We start from the raw sequence: 22,758 nt of genomic DNA on the forward strand, positions 1-22,758 counted from the left end.
CCTTGAGCGACTATGGGATAGTAAGAAAGACTCGGATTTTGTACTGTTTATATGATCTGTTTATGTCTAATCCACTATAAGCTTGACAAATCTTATATAGAATTATTTAATTAACCCATACATGAATGCAGACTTATATATATATCATCACTCTACCTTATCTCATGTACATATAAGATTGTATCTTTTTTATATTAATTCTAAAGACTCGGCCTAGTTGAATTGCATAGACTCTCCATCCCAATTTGGAGCGTATTTGAAGTAGGGGTCACCCTTGGCTTCACTAATTATAATCCCAATGTTGTCTGATTAAAGAAGTTATTGACTCTAAATGTTAAGCCATACTGATTAGTAAATTCACACACTAGTTCCTCCTAATCCGGGCTTGTTTGGCTACCTTGCACCTCTCAGGAATGTCTCGAGACAATGTACAGAAGGAATCTGAATATCCGGTGGAGGTGGTTCCAGATTCGTTGGAAGGAGAGAATGTTGTCTCCTCCGAGATCTCTGAGGGCGAAGATTCTGCTGGACGTAAGGGTTCGATGCTGTCCTACGACCTCAATAGAACACCCGAAGAGAATGAATATCCCTATAGTGGAATGTCTCCCGAGGAGAAGAATGCGTGGCACTTAGCTACGTGGGCAACAAGATACTTGAATCCTTGAGGGAAAAGCTTTGGTTTAGGTGAAGGACTTAGAGTCAGGTTGCATATGATAGCGGAGACAATACTATGCTATATTCATTAAGGAGAAAATAATTTTATAACTATTTTATCATGGCACTTTTATCCAGTTCTTGTTTTAAAGATTGTACTACTTAGCTAATTTACTATACATGCACTATAATAATTCGATGAAGTTTGGATGAATCATTGCTAATAAGTATGTTAGTAATACTTATCAGATATATACTTATTAAACTTGCTAACGACAATTGAGGCTTTCTTTGTGCAAATATTATATGGACAATATAAATCTAACATACACTTGTCAGGTTTCGTATAAATATATTAAAATACCCAGACTTTGTCCATTGTTATCATTTTAGCCAATTTTTTTATGTTTAATAATTCTAGTGTTGATTTTGGGTTATTTTATATATAAGTTGTTACTGCTTCTAGATATATTTCTATTTTAACAATAAAACCCAGGAGTTAGCCTAAATAACAATTTATAATTTTGGAAGAAAAACTCCACAAGAACATTTCAACCACAATTATTTGAATCAAAATATTCTTCTAGACAGATCCACAAAGTTTTGATCTCAGCAAACACAGCCATAACCAGTGGACCAAGTTTGAGTTCTTCTTTGGTGGTGTTGCCTGTTTCAATGAATTTTGAATTCTTATAGAAATGGACAAAGGAAATGTTGTTGCTTACCCATAGAAGTGCTTGTTTTGTACTCAAAATTGGTGAAGCTAAAATATTCATGATACATACAAAAACAACAACAAAACATGCATAGAGAGAGCAGGGGAACACGAGGAGAAAGATAGATAGATAGATAGATAGATAGATAGGTATGGAGCTTTGGTTTGCCTTAGCAGCACGGGCACCTCAAAGTGACTCGTATTTGGGAAATTGGACAGTCCTTGTATTTATATTTTGGTCAACATTATGATATTAATTTTCAGATAATTTATATATCTAATTATGTATGAAACATGGTAATTATCGTTATGCAGTAATACAAGTATGAACTTTGTCTATTAGATAGGGATGCTATATTAATTGGTCCAATAAGAAGACATTTTTTATATATTCGATATGAGAATAATATCCCCTTTTTAATAGTAATAGAGGTCATTATGATTTACTTTTATGTGGAAATTATATCTTGGAAAATTTGTGACAACTAATTTTTGTTTCAGATATAGAAAACCCCTATATTATCATTCCTATGTTTATATACACTTTAACACTCCCCGATACTTGTACTTAAGGCGGTGTGCAGGTGTGAATTAATAATGACACGCCTTTGTTACACATGGCTGTTTTTATTATTATCCTATTGTTATTATTATTATTATTATTATTATTATTATTATTATTATTATTATTATTATTATAAAAGACCAAAAGAGTGGGAACCCAAAATTTCACACTAACAGATTGCTAAACCCAAATTTGAGATGATATAAGGAACGGCGCCCAAATCCTTATTCTCCCTTGCGAGACTCCATTTGAACCTCCAGCGGTGTCTCACACAGTCCCACGCCCCCTCCTGACGAAGGCCTGAAACCTATTGCTTCTCTCGTCGATCGCAATCATTCCACTTCAAAGGACTGCACTCCCGTCTTCTCGTCTGCGGTAAGGGTTCCTCCTCCCATTATTTCTTGTGTTCTTATTTTAACTGAAGCAAGAGTTTACTTGGACATGGCAACATGCATGGCTGATATAATTTGCTCATAAATGACCCGGGGGTATAGTTCATGAACCTGCATTGTCACAGGAGCATGTTGCTAAAAATGCCTCTGTTATTGGAAACCTCGTAATTCTGCAGATTTCATAGAAATACAAATAACAGGGATTATAAAACAAGTATTGAGTCTCATGAGCTGCTTGAGATTATGAAATCCGATATAACAACTATGGACCATGACTACTTTTATTCCTTTTTGTGTTCTTGTTGGTGTCAGGATTTTAAGATGGCCCGGAAAGGTCGATTCACAAAAAAATCAAAGTTTGGACCAGGGTTTCAGCAACCTCAAGGGGGAGCGAATGCCACTTCAGACTCCCACCATGATGGCTCTGAAATTCACCCGAACAGTGGGGATAGTGTCCCTGCAAGCGGTGATAGTGTCCCCGCTACTTCACGCCCTTTCCGTCCCCCGCGAAGTGAACCAAGGCCTGCTCCACAGATGAGCACACACAGTGTCCGGAACTCGCTGCCAGACCATCTAAGCTTGGACACTAATGCAGATGAGGAAACTCTTCTTGATGAAGAAGTTGACAACCTTCGTGATGCTTCTGGAACTCAGATTCGCAGAGGACGCAAGACTACCGAATTTTGGGCGGTTAGGACCATCGGTATGGTATTTATTTATTTTTTCTTTCATCAACATAACTTAGGCTCCATCCATTATTAACTTACAATATACTCTAATTCGATTATTCCAAAATATATTATGTGGGCTATCAAAATATTTTAAAAGAATTCTTAATTATTACCCTAATTTAATTATTGCCTCCCACATTTAAAATTAATTTTAAGTTTGTCATTGTACTTAGTTTTTTACAATAAAAGTGCTGCAATTCTGTACCAATTTAAACATGTTTTATGCTGGTCTGATCCATCATGCTTTCTTTGTTAGGCGCACAATAAGGTATTATGTTGAAATTATTATGTTATATAAAAAATTTCTGACATGCTGTTTACAACGTAAATGATATGTTTGGCTTATAGATTCTGACGGCACAATCAAGCCGGCAAAACTAAGTGTGAGGGAGGCTATGATACGGCCTAACGGTAGGAAGATCGTGCTTAGGTTCAACAATGCAAAGCAAGCTATTGGGGAGGAAGCTGGAGTGTTGAGTGGCGTGCTTGGTTTACTGGGATCTGATTTTGGAAAATTTCCCATCTGTAGAATAAGCTGGCGTGAGATTACCACGAAAGACAAGGTCTATAACGAATGTGTCAAGGTAAAAGTTTATACCCCGGGTAAATTAAATTTGCTTATTTTTACAATTATTGATTATTATTATTATCTGTGTAGCAAATATTCCACATTGATGAAGACAGCGAAGGACTTATAAAGAAAAATATTTTGAAAAGTATGGGAAAGTCTTGGAAGGAAACAAGGCTGAGGTTGTATGACCTTTTTATGAGCCAACATTCACGACTGAACAAAATCTTGAGAATCGGCCGCCAGGAATTGATCGAGAGCATTGGAGATGGTACCTTGACTATCGCGCCAAACTTGAGACGAAGGTAATATACTGTATCGTTGTTACACAAGAATACCAATTATGTTGCATTGAGTCCTTTTCTATCAGATTTTAATCGCCTTTTGTCTTGGATGGACCAATAGGAGAAGTGCAAGAAAAACGCGGTCAATCGATCAAAACAACAATATACTCACACTGGCGGCTCGAAAAGCTTCGCACGGCGGATGGAAGAAGAGGTACTCTACTTGTTTTATTTAGTTATTGAACTATCTCTATGATTTAATTTTCATTGATTTTCTGAAAAATTTCAATTCGAAAACTTTGTTATTACAGTCGGAAGAACAAGGAAAGATAGTCGGTAGAGGGGAGTTGTGGATCAAGGTGCACAAGAAAAAGGATGGCTCATATATCAATGATGAAGCGAGAGCAATTGGTGTAAGTACTACTCATTAATTACAGCCTATATTTTTAATAATTTTTTTAATTTATAACGACTAAGATATTTGAGAACTAATTTTAAAAAATTAGTGATCTTTCAAAAACAAATTTCACTATTAACTCAATCTTTTATTCAATGTCTGGCGGTATCCAATTATTTACATTACATATATCTAAAGTATTAAGGATATGAATAAGTGCAGACAATAGTTAGTTGGGCACACGTGCTTATTATTACCATGCATTACATCCATGTCAGGTTGAAATTAAATATCTTCGAAGCAAAAATATTTTGTGTGATTTATTAACTGGTGTACTTATAGTATATTTATAATTAAGGTGATCTCTTTAAATTTCAATATTGAGAGCCGATGTGTTTGATTGGGTGTGCGAGGAGTTTTGGTGGATGTCACGGGAGTCTACCACCATATATGAGTCTGGTCTTTAGTTAATTAGTAGTCTTGCTTGAACAAATAAAATAATAATTTAACTAACTATATTAACTTAATCTACTAGAATTCTTATTACTATAGCCACTTTCTATTTTTCTACGCAGAACCTACGGAAACCACTGCTGCTTCTCTGATCCACTATCATTAGCTTTACTTTGCATTTCATTTACTATCAGAAATCAATTTTAATCTTTCGATTGTTTATTATTTTTGTTTTCATTAGCCTTTGGATTTTTTATTGATTGGGGATTATGTGTAATCCTAAATTTTTTTGCTGTTATATTTGTGTGTATTTTATCATGATGTAAGTGATAAGTTAGTTGAGGAGATTGTTAATTTGTGTATGTAGGAAAGAATTGAGGAGATCGAGCAACAGGATGAGTCTTCTAGAATGTTGTCTCAGAATGATTCCATTGCTCAAGTTTTCGGAAAAGAGAAACCGGGTAGAGTACGTGGTATGGGATCTGGACCGACTCCTAGCCAACTCTTCGGTCCGAATTCACATGCATATGGCAACGGAGTCCAACAAGAGGAGACCCAGAGGAAGCTGCTTGAACTGCAGGCAGAGCTAGAAGGCGAGAAGTTGAAGAGAAAGGCGATGGAGGATGAGGCAGCATCAGATAAGAAAAAATTGAAGGCGATGGAGAGTGCTCTGATTTATCTGTTTCAACGGCAGGGTGAGGAGCTTCCCCCAGAAATCGCTGCAGGGATGAGTTTCGTGGAATGATAGAGTGAAAATAGAATATTAGGTTTGGAGTTATTTTGCATTGAAGCAAACATTTTATTGCATTAGACTGAGCAACTCTACAGAATAGATTTATTTACTTCGTATTTTGATGAATATATAACTTTGTTTTGCTTATATAGTCAATTTTGTTTTTGCTACAAGTTTAGCTTCTATTTTTGTTGAAAATACTCACTTTTAAAATAATAATAAATATAAAAAAATTAAAAAAATAATCCAATAATACTTTAAATAAATTGGGCGGGTTTTTTTGAATGACCGAAATTTCTTTTTTTTCCTTAAATTGGCGGCGTTTTTAAACCGCCTTTGTTTGGATTTAGAGATTGTAAAAACTTTCGGATTTGGCGGCGGTTTGCAACCGCCGGCAACATTGAGGGAAACTAGTGTCCTATTTAGCGGCGGTTTTAGACCGCCCTTAAACTAGTTTCAACTTGGGCATATTGTGATAACTTGCGGCGGTTCAAAAACCGCCGCTAAATATGAAGTAAACCGTGTCAGAGTCATTTGGCGGCGGTTTTATATTGTGTGCCGCAAAAATTTGATTTTGTGGCGGTTATACCGGCGGTTTGTGAAAACCGCCACCAAACGCACTCCCGGCGCCCATATCCATGGCGATCACGTTAACCGCCGGAATTTGTTTTTGCGGCGGTTTAAAACCGCCGCTAATGAAGAAAAAAACCGCCGCCAATTCCCGCCTCTGTTGTAGTGATTGTAGATATGGATGCAAGTTAGATTCAGAATACAATTATGTGATTGATGAGCAGATAATTTATACGCTTTTTGGCATTATTTTTAGGTAGTTTTTAGTAAGTTTAAGCTACTTTCAGGGATGTTTTCATTAGTTTTTATGTTAAATCCACATTTCTGGACTTTACTATGAGTTTGCATGTTTTTCTGTAATTTCAGGTAATTTCTGGCTGAAATTGAGGGACTTGAGCAAAACTCTGATAGGAGGCTGACAAAGGACTGCTGATGCTGTTGGAATCTGACCTCCCTGCACTCAAAATGAATTTTCTGGAGCTGCAGAAATTCAAATGGCGCGCTCTCAACGGCGTTGCAAAGTAGACATCCAGAGCTTTCCAGCAATATATAATAGTCCATATTTTATTCGGGAATTGATGACGTAAATTGGTGCTCAACGCCAATTACATGTTGCTGTCTGGAGTTAAACGCCAGAAACACGTCACGACCCGGAGTTGAACGCCCAAAACACGTTATAACTTGGCGTTCAACTCCAAGAGAAGCCTCAGCTCGTGGATAGATCAAGCTCAGCCCAAATATACACCAAGTGGGCCCCAGAAGTGTATTTATGCATCAATTACTTACTCATGTAAACCCTAGTAGCTAGTCTAGTATAAATAGGATAAGTTACTATTGTATTAGACATCTTTGGTCTCAGTTTTGTTTTATTCTTCATCTTAGGAGGCTATTGATCACGTTTTAGGGGGCTGGCCACTCGGCCATTCCTGAACCTTTCACTTATGTATTTTCAACGGTGGAGTTTCTACATACCATAGATTAAGGATGTGGAGCTCTGCTGTACCTCAAGTTTCAATACAATTACTATTGTATTAGCCGTGCAGTGACAGCGCATAGGACCATTTTCCCGAGAGGATGAAAAGTAGCCATTGATGACAGTGATGCCCTACATACAACTTGCCATGGAAAGGAGTAGGAAGGATTGGATGAATGTAATAAGAAAATAGAGATTCGAGAGGATTTTAGCATCTCCACACGCCTATCTGAAATCCCCACCATTAATTTACATAAGTATTTCTATCCTATTTTATTTTCTGTTTATTATTAATTTTCGAAATCCATAACCATTTAATCTGCCTAACTGAGATTTACAAGGTGACCATAGCTTGCTTCATACCAACAATCTCTGTGGGATCGACCCTTACTCACGTAAGGTTTATTACTTGGACGACCCAGTACACTTGCTGGTTAGTTGAACGAGATTGTGGAAAGAAAGTGCTGAGTTAATGTTTTTATGCACATGCCAAAGAGCCATTATTGTTGATCACAATTTCGTCCACCAAGTTTTTGGCGCCGTTGCCGGGGATTGTTCGAGTATGGACAACTGACGGTTCATCTTGTTGCTCAGATTAGGTAATTTTCTTTTCAAAATTTTTTTAAAAAAAAAATCTTTTTCAAAATTTTCTTTTCTTTTTCGTTTTTCCAAAAATATTTTCGAAAAAATTTAATAATAATTCAAAAAAAATCATAAAATCATAAAAATAAAAAATATTTTGTGTTTCTTGTTTGAGTCTTGAGTCAATTTTTAAGTTTGGTGTCAATTGCATGCTTTAAAAATTTTTCTTGCATTTTTCGAAAATTTCATGCATTCATGGTGTTCTTCATGATCTTCAAGTTGTTCTTGACAAGTCTTCTTGTTTGATCTTGATTTTTTTTCTTGTTTTGTGTTGTTTGTTGTTTTTCATATGCATTTTTCGTTTGTTAGAGTCCATGCATTAAAGATTTCTAAGTTTGGTGTCTTGCATATTTTCTTTGCATAAAAAATTTTTCAAAATTATGTTCTTTATGTTCATCATGATCTTCAAAGTGTTCTTGGTGTTCATCTTGACATTCATAGCATTCTTGCATGCATTCATTGTTTTGATCTAAAAATTTCATGCATTGAGTATTTTTGTTGTTTTTCTCTCTCATCATTAAAAATTCAAAAATAAAAAATATCTTTTCCTCATTTTTCTCATAATTTTCGAAATTTTGGGTTGACTTGGTCAAAAATTTTTAAAATTAGTTGTTTCTTACAAGTCAAGTCAAATTTTCAATTTTAAAAATCTTATATTTTCAAAATCTTTTTCAAAAATTATATCTTTTTTATTTTTTTATTTTTCAAAAATTCTAAAAATCTTTTCTAAAATTATTTTCAAAATCTTTTCCTTATCTTTATATCAAATTTTCAAAAACTCACTAACAATTAATGTGATTGATTCAAAAATTTGAAGTTTGTTACTTTCTTGTTAAGAAAGGTTCAAATCTTTAAGTTCTAGAATCTTATCTTGTAGTTTCTTGTTAGTGAAGTAAGTAATTTCAAATTTTTGAATTAAATCTTTTTATCTTTTATCTTATCTTTTTCAAAAATTTTATCTTTTTCAAAATTTGATTTTAAAATATCTTATCTAACTTCTTATCTTCTTATCTTTTCAAATTTGATTTTAATATCTTTTTCAACTAATTAATTAACTTTTTGTTTGTTTCTTATCTTTTTCAAAACCACCTAACTACTTTTCCCTCTCTAATTTTCGAAAACATCTCATCCTTTTTCAAAAATTCTTTCTAATTAACTAATTGTTTTAAATTTTAATTTTAATCTTATCTTATCTTTAATTTTCGAAAATCATTAACCTCTTTTTCAAAATTATTTTCGAAATTCTCCCTCTCTTTTCTTATTCTATTTAATTATTTATTTACTAACACTTCTCTTCACCTCTCTTCATCTAAAAATCCGAACCTATTCTTCTTCACTCTTCTCCCCTTTCTTTTTCTACTAACATAAAGGAATCTCTATTCTGTGACATAGAGGATTCCTCTTTCTTTTCTTGTTTTCTTCTCTTTCATATGAGCAGGAACAAGGACAAAAGCACTCTTGTTGAAGCTGATCCTGAACCTGAAAGGACTTTGAAGAGGAAACTAAGAGAAGCTAAATTATAACAATCCAGAAGTAACCTTTTAGAAAATTTTGAACAAGAGAAGGAGATGGCAGCCGAACCCAATAATGATAATGCAAGGAGGATGCTTGGTGACTTTACCAAACCCACGTCCAAATTTGATGGAAGAAGCATCTCCATTCCTGCCATTGGAGCCAATAATTTTGAGCTTAAGCCTCAACTAGTTGCTTTAATGCAATAGAACTGCAAGGTTTATGGACTTCCAACTGAAGATCCTTACCAGTTTTTAACTGAGTTCTTGCAGATTTGTGAGACTGTTAAGACGAATGGAGTTGATTTTGAAGTCTACAGACTCATGCTTTTCCCTTTTGCTGTAAGAGACTGAGCTAGAATATGGTTGGATTCACAACCTAAAGATAGCCTGGACTCCTGGGAGAAGCTGGTCACGGCCTTCTTGGATAAATTCTTTCCTCCTCAAAAGCTGAGCAAGCTGAGAGTGGATGTTCAAACATTCAAACAAAAAGATGGTGAATCCCTCTATGAAGCTTGGGAAAGATACAAGTAGCTGACCAAAAGGTGTCCATCTGACATGTTTTCAGAATGGACCATATTAGATATATTCTATTATGGTCTATCTGAATTTTCGAAAATGTCATTGGACCATTCTGCAGGTGGATCCATTCACATAAAGAAAGCACCTGCAAAAGCTCAAGAGCTTATTGACATGGTTGCAAATAACCAATTCATGTACACTTCTGAGATGAATTCCGTGAATAATGGGACGCCTCAACGTAAGGGAGTTCTTGAGATTGATGCTCTGAATGCCATATTGGCTCAGAACAAAGTGTTGACTCAGCAAGTCAACATGATCTCTCAAAGTCTGAATGGATGGCAAAATGCATCCAACAGTACTAAAGAGGCAACTTCTGAAGAAGCTCATGATCCTGAGAACCCTGCAATAGCAGAGGTAAATTACATGGGTGAACCTTATGGAAACACCTATAATCCATCATGGAGAAATCATCCAAATTTCTCATGGAAGGATCAACAAAAGCCTCAACAAGGCTATAACAATGGTGGACGCAATAGGCTGAGCAATAGCAAGCCTTTTTCATCATCTTCTTAGCAACAGACAGAGAATTCTGAACAAAACACTTCTAATTTAGCCAATTTAGTCTCTGATCTGTCAAAGGCCACTTTCAGTTTCATGAGTGAAACAAGATCCTCCATCAGAAATCTGGAGGCACAAGTGGGCCAGCTGAGTAAGAAAGTCATTGAAACTCCTCCCAGTATTCTCCCAAGCAATACAGAAGAGAATCCAAAAGGAGAGTGCAAGGCCATTGATTTAATCAATATAGCCGAATGCACAAGGGAGGAGGAGGACGAAAATCCTAGTGAAGAGGACCTCCTGGGATGTCTCTCAAGCAAGAGGGAGTTTCCTGTTAAGGATCCAAAGGAATCTGAGGCTCAAATAGAGACCATAGAGATTCCATTAAATCTCCTTCTGCCATTCATGAGCTCTGAAGACTATTCTTCCTCTGAAGAGGATGAAGATGTGACTGGAGAGCAAGTTGCTCAATATTTAGGAGCTATCATGAAGCTGAATGCCAAGTTATTTGGTAATGAGACTTGGGAAAGTGAACCTCCCTTGCTCATTAATGAACTAGATACCTGGATTCAGCAAATTTTACCTCAAAAGAAACAAGATCCTGGTAAATTCTTAATACCTTGTACCATAGGCACATTGACCTTTGAAAAAGCTCTATGTGATCTGGGGTCAGGGATAAATCTTATGCCACTATCTGTAATGGAGAAGCTGGGAATCATTGAGGTACAACCTGCCTTGTTCTCATTACAATTGGCAAACAAGTCATTGAGACAAGCTTATGGAATAGTAGAGGACGTGTTAGTAAAGGTTGAAGGCCTTTACATCCCTGCTGATTTCATAATCTTAGACACTTGGAAGGAAGAGGATGAGTGTATCATCCTTGGAAGACCTTTCCTAGCCACAGCAGGAGCTGTGATAGATGTCAACAGAGGTGAATTAGTCCTTCAATTGAATGGGGACTACCTTGTGTTTAAGGCACATGGCCATCCCTCTGTGATAAAGGAGAGTAAGCATGAAGAGCTTCTCTCAGTTCAGAGTCAAGAAGAGCCCCCACAGTCAAACTCTAAGTTTGGTGTTGGGAGGCCACAACAACCTCTAAGTTTGGTGTTAAGACCCCATATCCAAACTCTAAGTTTGGTGTTGGGACTATACAACATTGACCTGATCACCTTTGTGGCTCCATGAGAGCACAATGTCAAGCTATTGACATTAAAGAAGCACTTGTTGGAAGGCAACCCAATTTTATTTATCTAATTTTTATTTTATTTTATTTTATTGTTATTTTGTGTTTTATTAGGTACATGATCATGAGGAGTCACGAAAAAATCATAAAAATTAAAAACAGAATCAAAAACAGCAGAAAAAAATTCGCACCCTGAAGGAAGGACAGACTGGCGTTCAACGCTAGTAAGGAGCATCTGGTTGGCGTTCAATGCCAGAACAGAGCATGAATCTGGCGCTGAACACCAGGAATGTGCCTTGAGAAAAGCTGGCGCTGAACGCCAGTAACAAGCATGAAACTGGCGTTCAACGCCAGAAACATGCTACACATGGGCGTTGAACGCCCAGAACGTGCATCACCTCGGCGTTTAAACGCCAGAATGGTATGCAAAGGCATTTTACATGCCTATTTGGTGCAGGGATGTAATTCCTTGACACCGCAGGATCTGTGGACCCCACAGGATCTCCACCTAATATATTCCCACCTTACCTCCTAATCCTATTTCACTCTTCCCCATGTCACACTTCCCATCAACTTCAATCTCTCTTCCCAATTACCTCCTTCACCACTCACATCCATCCACTCTTCCCCAAAAACCCCACCTACCTTCAAAATTCAAAAACACTTTCCCACCCAAACCCACCCTAATGGCCGAACCTACCCTCTCCCATTTTCCTATATATACCCTTCCATTCTACTTCATTTTCACACAACACAAACCCCCTCTTCTATACCTTGGCCGAAACCTACACTCCCCCTTCTCCTCCATATTTTCTTCTTCTTCTTCTCTTCTTTCTTCTATTGCTCGAGGGTGAGCAATATTTTAAGTTTGGTGTGGTCAAAGCATAATCTTTTTTGTTTTCCATTACCATCAATGGCACCTAAGGCCGGAGAATCCTCTAGAAAAGGAAAAGGGAAGACAAAAGCTTCCACCTCCGAGTCATGGGAGATGGAAAGATTCATCTCCAAAAGCCATCAAGACCACTTCTATGATGTTGTGGCAAAGAAGAAGGTGATCCCTAAGGTCCCTTTCAAGCTCAAGAAAAATGAGTATCCGGAGATCCGACATGAGATCCGAAGAAGAGGTTGGGAAGTTCTAACCAACCCCATGTAACAAGTCGGAATCTTAATGGTTCAAGAGTTCTATGCCAATGCATGGATCACTAGGAACCATGATCAAAGTATGAACCCGAATCCAAAGAATTATCTCACAATGGTTCGGGGGAAATACTTAGATTTTAGTCCGGAGAATGTGAGGTTGGCGTTCCACTTGCCCATGATGCAAGGAGATGTACGCCCCTACACTAGAAGGGTCAACTTTAATCAAAGGTTGGACCAAGTCCTAATAGACATATGTGTGGAAGGAGCTCAATGGAAAAGAGACTCCAAAGGCGAGCCAATTCAACTAAGAAGACTGGACCTCAAGCCTGTGGCTAGAGGATGGTTGGAGTTCATTCAACGCTCCATCATTCCCACTAGCAACCAATCTGAAGTTACTGTGGATCGGGCCATCATGATTCATAGCATCATGATTGGAGAGGAAGTAGAAGTTCATGAAGTCATCTCCAATGAATTCTACAAAATAGCCGAAAAGCCCTCCACCATGGCTAGGCTAGCTTTTCCTCACCTTATTTGCCATCTATGTTACTCAGCTGGAGTTATCATAGAAGGAGACATCTCCATTGAAGAGGATAAGCCCATCACCAAGAAGAGGATGGAGCAAGCAAGAGAGACCCTCCACGGATCTCAAAAAATGCATGAGGAAGCTCATCATCAAGAAATCCCTGAGATGCCTCAAGGGATGCACTTTCCTCCCAATAACTATTGGGAACAACTCAACACTTCCTTAGAAGATTTGAGCCACAATGTGGAACAATTAAGGGTGGAACATCATGAGCACTCCATCATTCTCCATGAAATAAGAGAAGATCAAAGAGCAATGAGGGAGGAGCAACAAAGGCAAGGAAGGGACATAGAAGAGCTTAAGGACATTGTTGGACCTTCAAGAAGAAGACGCCACTAAGGTGGATTCATTCCTTATTCTTATTTCTTTCTGCTTTTCGGTTTTTATGTTGTGTTTATCTATGTTTTATGTCTCTACTTCATGATCATTAGTAGTTAGTAACTATGTCTTAAAGCTATGAATAAATTCCATTAATCCTTCACCTCTCTTAAATGAAAAATGTTTTAATTCAAAAGAACAAGAAGTACATGAATTTCGAATTTATCCTTGAATTTAGTTTAATTATATTGATGTGGTGACAATACTTTTTGTTTTCTGAATGAATGCTTAAACAGTGCATATTTTTGATCTTGTTGTTTATGAATGTTAAAACTGTTGGCTCTTGAAAGAATGATGAACAAAGAGAAATGTTATTGATGATCTGAAAAATCATAAAATTGATTCTTGAAGCAAGAAAAAGCAGTGAAAAAGCAAAGGCTTGCGAAAAAAAATAGAAAGAAAAAGAAAAAGCAAGCAGAAAAAGCCAATAGCCCTTAAAACCAAAAGGCAAGGGTAAAAAGGATCCAAGGCTTTGAGCATCAATGGATAGGAGGGCCCAAGGAAATAAAATCTAGGCCTTAGCGGCTAAACCAAGCTGTCCCTAACCATGTGCTTGTGTCATGCAGGTCCAAGTGAAAAGCTTGAGACTGAGTGGTTAAAGTCGTGATCCAAAGCAAAAAGAGTGTGCTTAAGAGCTCTGGACACCTCTAACTGGGGACTCTAGCAAAGCTGAGTCACAATCTGAAAAGGTTCACCCAGTCATGTGTCTGTGGCATTTATGTATCCGGTGGTAATACTGGAAAACAAAGTGCTTAGGGCCACGGCCAAGACTCATAAGTAGCTGTGTTCAAGAATCAACATACTTAACTAGGAAAGTTAATAACACTATCCAAAATTTTAAGTTCCTAGAGAAGCCAATCATTCTAAACTTAAAAGAAAAAAATGAGATGCCAAAACTGTTCAGAAGCAAAAAGCTACAAGTCCCGCTCATCCAATTATAATTAATATTCATTGATATTCTGGAATTTATAGTATATTCTCTTCTTTTTATCCTAAATTGATTTTCAGTTGCTTGGGGACAAGCAACAATTTAAGTTTGGTGTTGTGATGAGCGGATAATTTATACACTTTTTGGCATTGTTTTTAGGTAGTTTTTAGTAAGTTTAAGCTACTTTCGGGATGTTTTCATTAGTTTTTATGTTAAATCCATGGTGCGCGAAATTGTGAACAATACTTTTTCACAACTCTCATAATCCCCGGTCATGAACCCCAAAAACTTGGTGTTCAATACCATGGCATTACACAACTTCGCACAACTAACCAGCAAGTGCACTGGGTCGTCCAAGTAATAAACCTTACGCAAGTAAGGGTCGATCCCACGGAGATTGTTAGTATTGAAGCAAGCTATGGTCATCTTGTAAATCTTAGTCAGGCAAATTCAAATGTATATAGTGATGAACGAAAATAACATAAAGGTAAAGATAGTGATACTTATGTAATTCATTGGTAGGAACTTCAGATAAGCGCATGAAGATGCCTTCCCTTCCGTCTCTCTGCTTTCCTACTGTCTTCATCCAATCCTTCTTACTCCTTTCCATGGCAAGCTTAAGCAAGGGTTTCACCGTTGTCAGTGGCTACCTCCCATCCTCTCAGTGAAAGCGATTGCATATGCTCTGTCACAGCATAGCGGAATTCATCTGTCGGTTCTCAATCAGGCCGGAATAGAATCCAGTGATTCTTTTGCGTCTGTCACTAACGCCCCGCCCTCAGGAGTTTGAAGCACGTCACAGTCATTCAGTCATTGAATCCTACTCAGAACACCACAGACAAGGTTAGACCTTCCGGATTCTCTTGAATGCCGCCATCAGTTCTCGCCTATACCACGAAGACTCTGATCTCACGGAATGGTTGGCTCGTTTGTCAGGCGAGCACTCGGTTGTCAGGCGATCAACCATGCATCGTGCAATCAGGAATCCAAGAGATATTCACTAGGGCCTTGATCGCTTGTAGAACAATAGTGGTTGTCAATCACCTTGTTCATGGGTGAGAATGATGATGAGTGTCACGGATCATCACATTCATCAAGTTGAAGAACAAGTGATATCTTGGATAAAGAACAAGCGGAATTGAATGGAAGAACAATAGTAATTGCATTAATACTCGAGGTACAGCAGAGCTCCACACCTTAATCTATGGTGTGTAGAAGCTCCACCGTTGAAAATACATAAGAACAAGGTCTAGGCATGGCCGAATGGCCAGCCTCCCAAAGTGATCAAAAGATCTAAAGAAAAAGGTTCCAAAGATCAAAAGATGAAAATACAATAGTAAAAGGTCCTACTTATAAGAACTAGTAGCCTAAGGTGTACAGAAATGAGTAAATGACATAAAAATCCTCTTCCGGGCCCACTTGATGTGTGCTTGGGCTGAGCAATGAAGCAAATTTCGTGCAGAGACTCTTCTTGGAGTTAAACGCCAGCTTTAGTGCCAGTTTGGGCGTTTAACTCCCATTTGGGTGCCAGTTCCAGCGTTTAACGCTGGGATTTCTTGAGGTGACTTTGAACGCCGGTTTGGGCCATCAAATCTTGGGCAAAGTATGAACTATCATATATTGCTGGAAAGCCCAGGATGTCTACTTTCCAACGCCGTTGAGAGCGCGCCAATTGGGCTTCTGTAGCTCCAGAAAATCCACTTCGAGTGCAGGGAGGTCAGAATCCAACAGCATCTGCAATCCTTTTTGGTCTCTGAATCAGATTTTTGCTCAGGTCCCTCAATTTCAGCCAGAAAATACCTGAAATCACAGAAAAACACACAAACTCATAGTAAAGTCCAGAAAAGTGAATTTTAACTAAAAACTAATAAAAATATACTAAAAACTAACTAGATCTTACCAAAAACATACTAAAAACAATGCCAAAAAGTATACAAATTATCCGCTCATCACAACACCAAACTTAAATTGTTGCTTGTCCTCAAGCAACTGAAAATCAAATAAGATAAAAAGAAGAGAATATGCAATGAATTCCAAAAACATCTATGAAGATCAGTATTAATTAGATGAGCGGGGCTTTTAGCTTTTTGCCTCTGAATAGTTTTGGCATCTCACTCTATCCTTTGAAATTCAGAATGGTTGGCTTCTTTAGGAACTCAGAATCCAGATAGTGTTAATGATTCTCCTAGTAAAGTATGATGATTCTTGAACAAAGCTACTTATTGAGTCTTGGCTGTGGCCCAAAGCACTCTGTCTTCCAGTATTACCACCGGATACATACATGCCACAGACACATAATTGGGTGAACCTTTTCAGATTGTGACTCAGCTTTGCTAAAGTCCCCAATTAGAGGTGTCCAGGGTTCTTAAGCACACTCTTATTTGCCTTGGATCACAACTCTTTATTTCTCTATATAAAATTTTTTTTCGTTTTTTTTTTTCGAAAATTTTTTTTTTTTGAATAGCTTTTTCTTGCTTCAAGAATCATTTTAATGATTTTTCAGATCCTCAGTAACATGTCTCCTTTTTCATCATTCTTTCAAGAGCCAACATTCATGAACCACAAATTCAAGATACATATGCACTGTTTAAGCATACATTCAGAGAACAAAAATATTGCCACCACATCAAAATAATTAACTGTTATAAAATTCAAAATTCATGCAATTCTTCCTTTTTCAATTAAGCACATTTTTATTTAAGAAAGGTGATGGATTCATAGGACATTCATAACTTTAAGTCATAGACACTAAGACACTAATGATCACAAGACACAAACATGGATAAACATAAGCATAAAATTCGAAAAACAGAAGAATAAAGAACAAGGAAATCAAGGAACGGGTCCACCTTAGTGATGGCGGCTCTTTCTTGCTCTTGAAGATCCTATGGAGTGCTTGAGCTCCTCAATGTCTCTTCCTTGTCTTTGTTGCTCCTCCCTCATGATCCTTTGATCTTCTCTAATCTCATGAAGGATGATGGAGTGTTCTTGATGCTCCACCTTTAGTTGTCCCATGTTGGAACTCAATTCTCCTAGGGAGGTATTTAATTGCTCCCAATAGTTTTGTGGAGGAAAGTGCATTCCTTGAGGAATCTCAGGGATCTCATGATGAGTGGGATCTCTTGTGTGCTCCATCCTCTTCTTAGTGATGGGCTTGTCCTCCTCAATGGGGGTGTCTCCCTCTATGTCAACCCCAACTGAATAACAGAGGTGACAAATGAGATGAGGAAAGGCTAACCTTGCCAAGGTAGAAGACTTGTCCGCCACCTTATAGAGTTCTTGGGCTATAACCTCATGAACCTCTATTTCTTCTCCAATCTTGATGCTATGGATCATGATAGCCCGGTCTATGGTAACTTCGGACCGGTTGCTAGTGGGAATGATTGAGCGTTGTATGAACTCTAACCATCCTCTAGCCACGGGCTTGAGGTCATGCCTTCTTAGTTGAACCGGCTTTCCTCTTGAATCTTGCTTCCATTGGGCGCCCTCTTCACATATGACTGTGAGGACTTGGTCCAACCTTTGATCAAAGTTGACCCTTCTTGTGTAAGGATGTTCATCTCCTTGCATCATAGGCAAGTTGAACGCCACCCTCACACTCTCCGGACTAAAATCCAAGTATTTCCCCCGAACCATAGTAAGATAATTCTTTGGATTCGGGTTCACACTTTGATCATGGTTCTTGGTGATCCATGCATTTGCATAGAACTCTTGAACCATCAAGATTCCGAGTTGTTGAATGGGGTTGGTAAGAACTTCCCAACCTCTTCTTTGAATCTCATGTCGGATCTCCGGATATTCACTCTTTTTGAGTGAAAAAGGGACCTCGGGGATCACCTTCTTCAAGGCCACAACTTCATAGAAATGGTCTTGATGCACCCTTGAGATGAATCTCTCCATCTCCCATGACTCGGAGGTGGAAGCTTTTGCCTTCCCTTTCCTCTTTCTAGAGGTTTCTCCGGCCTTGGATGCCATAAATGGTTATGGAAAAACAAAAAGCAATGCTTTTACCACACCAAACTTAAAATGTTTGCTCGTCCTCGAGCAAAAGAAGAAAGAAGAGAGTAGAAGAAGAATAGATGAGGAAGAGGGAGATGGTGGTGTTTAGGTTGTGTGAAAATGAAGGGTTGAAGAAGGGTATATATAGGAGAGAGGGGGGTAATGGTTCGGCCATTATGGGTGGGTTTGGGAGGGAAAGTGGTTTGAATTTGAAGGGTGAGGTTGGTGGGGATTTATGAAGGATGGATGTGAGTGGTGAAGAGAAAGATGGGATTTGATAGGTGAAGGGTTTTTGGGGAAGAGGTGTTGAGGTGATTGGTGAATGGGGGAAGAAGAGAGAGAGTGGTGGTGGGGTCCTGTGGGGTCCACATATCCTGTGGTGTCAAGGAAAAGTCATCCCTGCACCAAATGGCATCAAAATTCACGTTTTGAGCCAATTCTGGCGTTAAACGCCGGGCTGATGCCCATTCCTGGCGTTTAACGCCAGGTTCTTGCCCTTTCCTGGCGTTTAACGCCAGTCTGGTGCCCCTTTCTGGCGTTAAACGCCCAGAATGGTGCCAGACTGGGCGTTAAACGCCCAACTGCTAGGCTTACTGGCGTTTGAACGCCAGCAGCATCTTCCTCCAGGGTGTGCTGTTTTTCTTCCTGTTTTTCATTCTGTTTTTGCTTTTTTCATTGTTTTTGTGACTTCTTATGATCATCAACCTACAAAAAAGAGAAAATAATAAAAGAAAATAGTTAATTATAAAACATTGGGTTGCCTCCCAACAAGCGCTTCTTTACTGTCATTAGCTTGACAGAGGACTCTCATGGAGCCTCAGAAATGCTCAGAACCGTGTTGGAACTTCCCAACACCAAACTTAGAGTTTGAATGTGGGGGTTCAACACCAAACTTAGAGTTTGGTTGTGGCCTCCCAACACCAAACTTAGAGTTTGACTGTGGGGGCTCTATTTGGCTCTGTTTTGAGAGAAGCTCTTCATGCTTCCTCTCCATGATGACAGAGGGATATCCTTGAGCCTTAAACACCAAGGATTCTTCATTCACTTGAATGATCAACTCTCCTCTATCAACATCAATCACAGCCTTTGCTGTGGCTAGGAAGGGTCTGCCAAGGATGATGGACTCATCCATGCACTTCCCAGTATCTAGGACTATAAAATCAGTAGGGATGTAATGGTCTTCAACTTTAACCAGAACATCCTCTACAAGTCCATGGGCTTGTTTTCTTGAATTGTCTGCCATCTCTAGTGAGATTTTTGCAGCTTGCACCTCAGAGATCCCTAACTTCTCCATTACAGAGAGAGGCATGAGGTTTACACTTGACCCTAAGTCACACAAGGCCTTCTTGAAGGTCATGGTGCCTATGGTACAAGGTATAGAAAACTTCCCAGGATCCTGCCTCTTTTGAGGCAGTTTCTGCCTAGACAAGTCATCCAGTTCTTTGGTGAGCAAAGGGGGTTCATCCTCCCAAGTCTCATTTCCGAATAACTTGTCATTTAGCTTCATGATTGCTCCAAGGTATTTAGCAACTTGCTCCTCAGTGACATACTCATCCTCTTCAGAGGAAGAATACTCATCAGAGCTCATGAATGGCAGAAGTAAGTCCAATGGAATCTCTATGGTCTCATTTTGAGCCTCAGATTCCCATGGTTCCTCATTGGGGAACTCATTGGAGGCCAGTGGACGCCCAGTGAGGCCTTCCTCAGTGGCGTTCACTGCCTCTTCTCCTTCCCAAAATTCGGCCATGTTGATGGCCTTGCACTCTCCTTTTGGATTTTCTTCTGTATTGCTTAGGAGAGTACTTGGAGGGAGTTCAGTAATTTTCTTGCTCAGCTGACCCACTTGTCCTTCCAAATTTCTGATGGAGGACCTAGTTTCAGTCATGAAACTTTGAGTGGTTTTGATTAGATCAGAGACCATTGTTGCTAAGTCAGAGGTATTCTGCTTAGAACTCTCTGTCTGTTGCTGAGAAGATGATGGAAAAGGCTTACTATTGCTAAACCTGTTTCTTCCACCATTATTATTGTTGAAACCTTGTTGAGGTCTCTGTTGATCCTTCCATGAAAGATTTGGATGATTCCTCCATGAAGGATTGTAGGTGTTTCCATAGGGTTCTCCCATGTAATTCACCTCTTCTATTGAAGGGTTCTCAGGATCATAAGCTTCTTCCTCAGATGAAGCTTCCTTAGTACTGCTTGGTGCATTTTGCATTCCAGACAGACTTTGAGAAATCATATTGACTTTCAATATTTTGTTCTGAGCCAATATGGCATTCAGAGTGTCAATCTCAATAACTCCTTTCTTCTGACTAGTCCCATTGCTCACAGGATTTCTTTCAGAAGTGTACATGAATTGGTTATTTGCAACCATTTCAATCAGTTCTTGAGCTTCAGTAGGCGTCTTCTTCAGATGAAGAGATCCTCCAGAGGAGCTATCCAAAGACATCTTGGATAGTTCAGAGAGACCATCATAGAAAATACCTATGATGCTCCATTCAGAAAGCATATCAGTGGGACACTTTCTGATCAATTGTTTGTATCTTTCCCAAGCTTCATAGAGGGATTCTCCTTCCTTCTGTCTGAAGGTTTGGACTTCCACTCTAAGCTTACTCAATTTTTGAGGTGGAAAGAACTTTGCCAAGAAGGCATTGACTAGCTTTTCCCAAGAGTCCAGGCTTTCTTTAGGTTGAGAATCCAACCATGTTCTAGCTCTGTCTCTTACAGCAAAAGGGAATAGCATCAGTCTGTAGACCTCAGGGTCAACCCCATTAGTCTTGACTGTGTCACAGATTTGCAAGAACTCAGCTAAAAACTGATGAGGATCTTCCAATGGAAGTCCATGGAACTTGCAATTCTGTTGCATTAGAGAAACTAATTGAGGCTTAAGCTCAAAGTTGTTTGCTCCAATGGCAGGGATAGAGATGCTTCTCCCATAGAAATCGGGAGTAGGTGCAGTAAAGTCACCCAGCACCTTCCATGCATTGTTGGCATTGTTGTTGTTTTCGGCTGCCATGAGTTCTTCCTCCTTGAAGAGTTCGTTCAGGTATTCTAAAGAGAGTTGTGCTTTGGCTTCTCTTAGCTTTCTCTTCAAGGTCCTTTCAGGTTCAGGATCAGCCTCAACAAGAATGCCTTTGTCTTTGCTCCTGCTCATAAGAAAGATAAGGGAACAAGAAAATGTGGAATCCTCTATGTCACAGTATAGAGATTCCTTTAGGTGTCAGAGGAAAAGAAGAGTAGAAGACAGAAGTGGAAAATTCGAACTTAACAAAGGAGATGGAGTTCGAATTTTGCATTAAGGGATAGTGTTAGTCCATAAATAGAAGGATGTGAGAATGAGGGAAGTAATTTTCGAAAATTAAGTGAAAAATTTTGAAAACATTTTTGAAAAACATTATTTAATTTTCGAAAATGAAAATGGAAAAGAAATCAAGTGATTTTTGAAAAAGATTTTGAAATTAGAAATCAAAAGGATTTGATTGAAAACTATTTTGAAAAAGATGTGGTTAAGAAGATATGATTGATTTAAAAAAAAATATCATTGAGAAGATATGATTTGAAAAACATTTTAAAAAGATTTGATTTGAAAATTAAAAACTTGACTAACAAGAAAAGATATGATTCAAACATTAAACCTTTCTCAACAGAAAAGGGTAACATACTTGAAATGTTGAATCAAATCGTTAATTGATAGTAAGTATCTTTAAAAATGGAAAGAAATTGGTTTTGAAAAAGATTTGATTGGAAAATTGATTTGAAAAAGATTTGATTTTGAAAAGATTTTGAAAACTTGAAAAAAAATTGATTTGAAAACAAAATCTTCCCCTCTAGCCATCCTGGCGTTAAACGCCCAGAATGGTATCCATTCTGGCGTTTAACGCCCAAAATGCTACCTTTTTGGGCGTTAAACGCCCAACCAGGTACCCTGGCTGGCGTTTAAACGCCAGTCTGTCCTTCTTCACTGGGCGTTTTGAACGCCCAGCTTTTTCTGTGCAATTCCTCTGCTGTATGTTCTGAATCTTCAATTCTCTGTATTATTGACTTGAAAAGACATAAATTAAAAATATTTTTGGATTTTTAATAATAAGGACAAACCAAAATGCAACAAGAATCAAATAACAATGCATGCAAGACACCAAACTTAGCAGTTTGTATACTACTGACACTAACAGGATGAAAATGCATATGAGACACACAAAACTATCAAGTCAAATTGAATTCAAAGATCAGAGCAAGTAAATCATCAAGAACATCTTGAAGATCACTTAGACACATGAATGCATGC

General features: G+C 38.3%; 1 protein-coding gene and 1 non-coding gene across 2 annotated transcripts; both read left to right on the plus strand.

The window, feature by feature from the left end:
- The first annotated feature begins 3,732 nt into the window (after window positions 1-3,732).
- On the plus strand, window positions 3,733-5,571 carry LOC112712954 (uncharacterized). The gene is made up of 4 exons (XM_025765793.3): window positions 3,733-3,930; window positions 4,031-4,123; window positions 4,221-4,322; window positions 5,127-5,571. The coding sequence occupies exons 2-4, from the start codon at window positions 4,112-4,114 to the stop codon at window positions 5,502-5,504; spliced, it is 492 nt and encodes a 163-aa protein (XP_025621578.1). The 5' UTR covers window positions 3,733-3,930; window positions 4,031-4,111; the 3' UTR covers window positions 5,505-5,571.
- Window positions 5,572-20,976: 15,405 nt separating this feature from the next.
- LOC112713675 (small nucleolar RNA R71) lies at window positions 20,977-21,084 on the plus strand. The gene has a single exon (XR_003158646.1). It is a non-coding gene; the product is annotated as a small nucleolar RNA R71 (small nucleolar RNA).
- The last annotated feature ends 1,674 nt before the right edge of the window (window positions 21,085-22,758 follow it).

The sequence above is a fragment of the Arachis hypogaea genome, chromosome 9 (genome assembly GCF_003086295.3).
Source record: "Arachis hypogaea cultivar Tifrunner chromosome 9, arahy.Tifrunner.gnm2.J5K5, whole genome shotgun sequence".
Lineage (NCBI taxonomy): Eukaryota > Viridiplantae > Streptophyta > Magnoliopsida > Fabales > Fabaceae > Arachis > Arachis hypogaea.

Bases quoted from the DNA above. Each gene is read 5' to 3' on its own strand.
- LOC112712954 (XM_025765793.3), top strand. The intron at 4,323-5,126 runs GTAAGTACTACT...TTGTGTATGTAG, and splicing joins ATGAAGCGAGAGCAATTGGT to GAAAGAATTGAGGAGATCGA.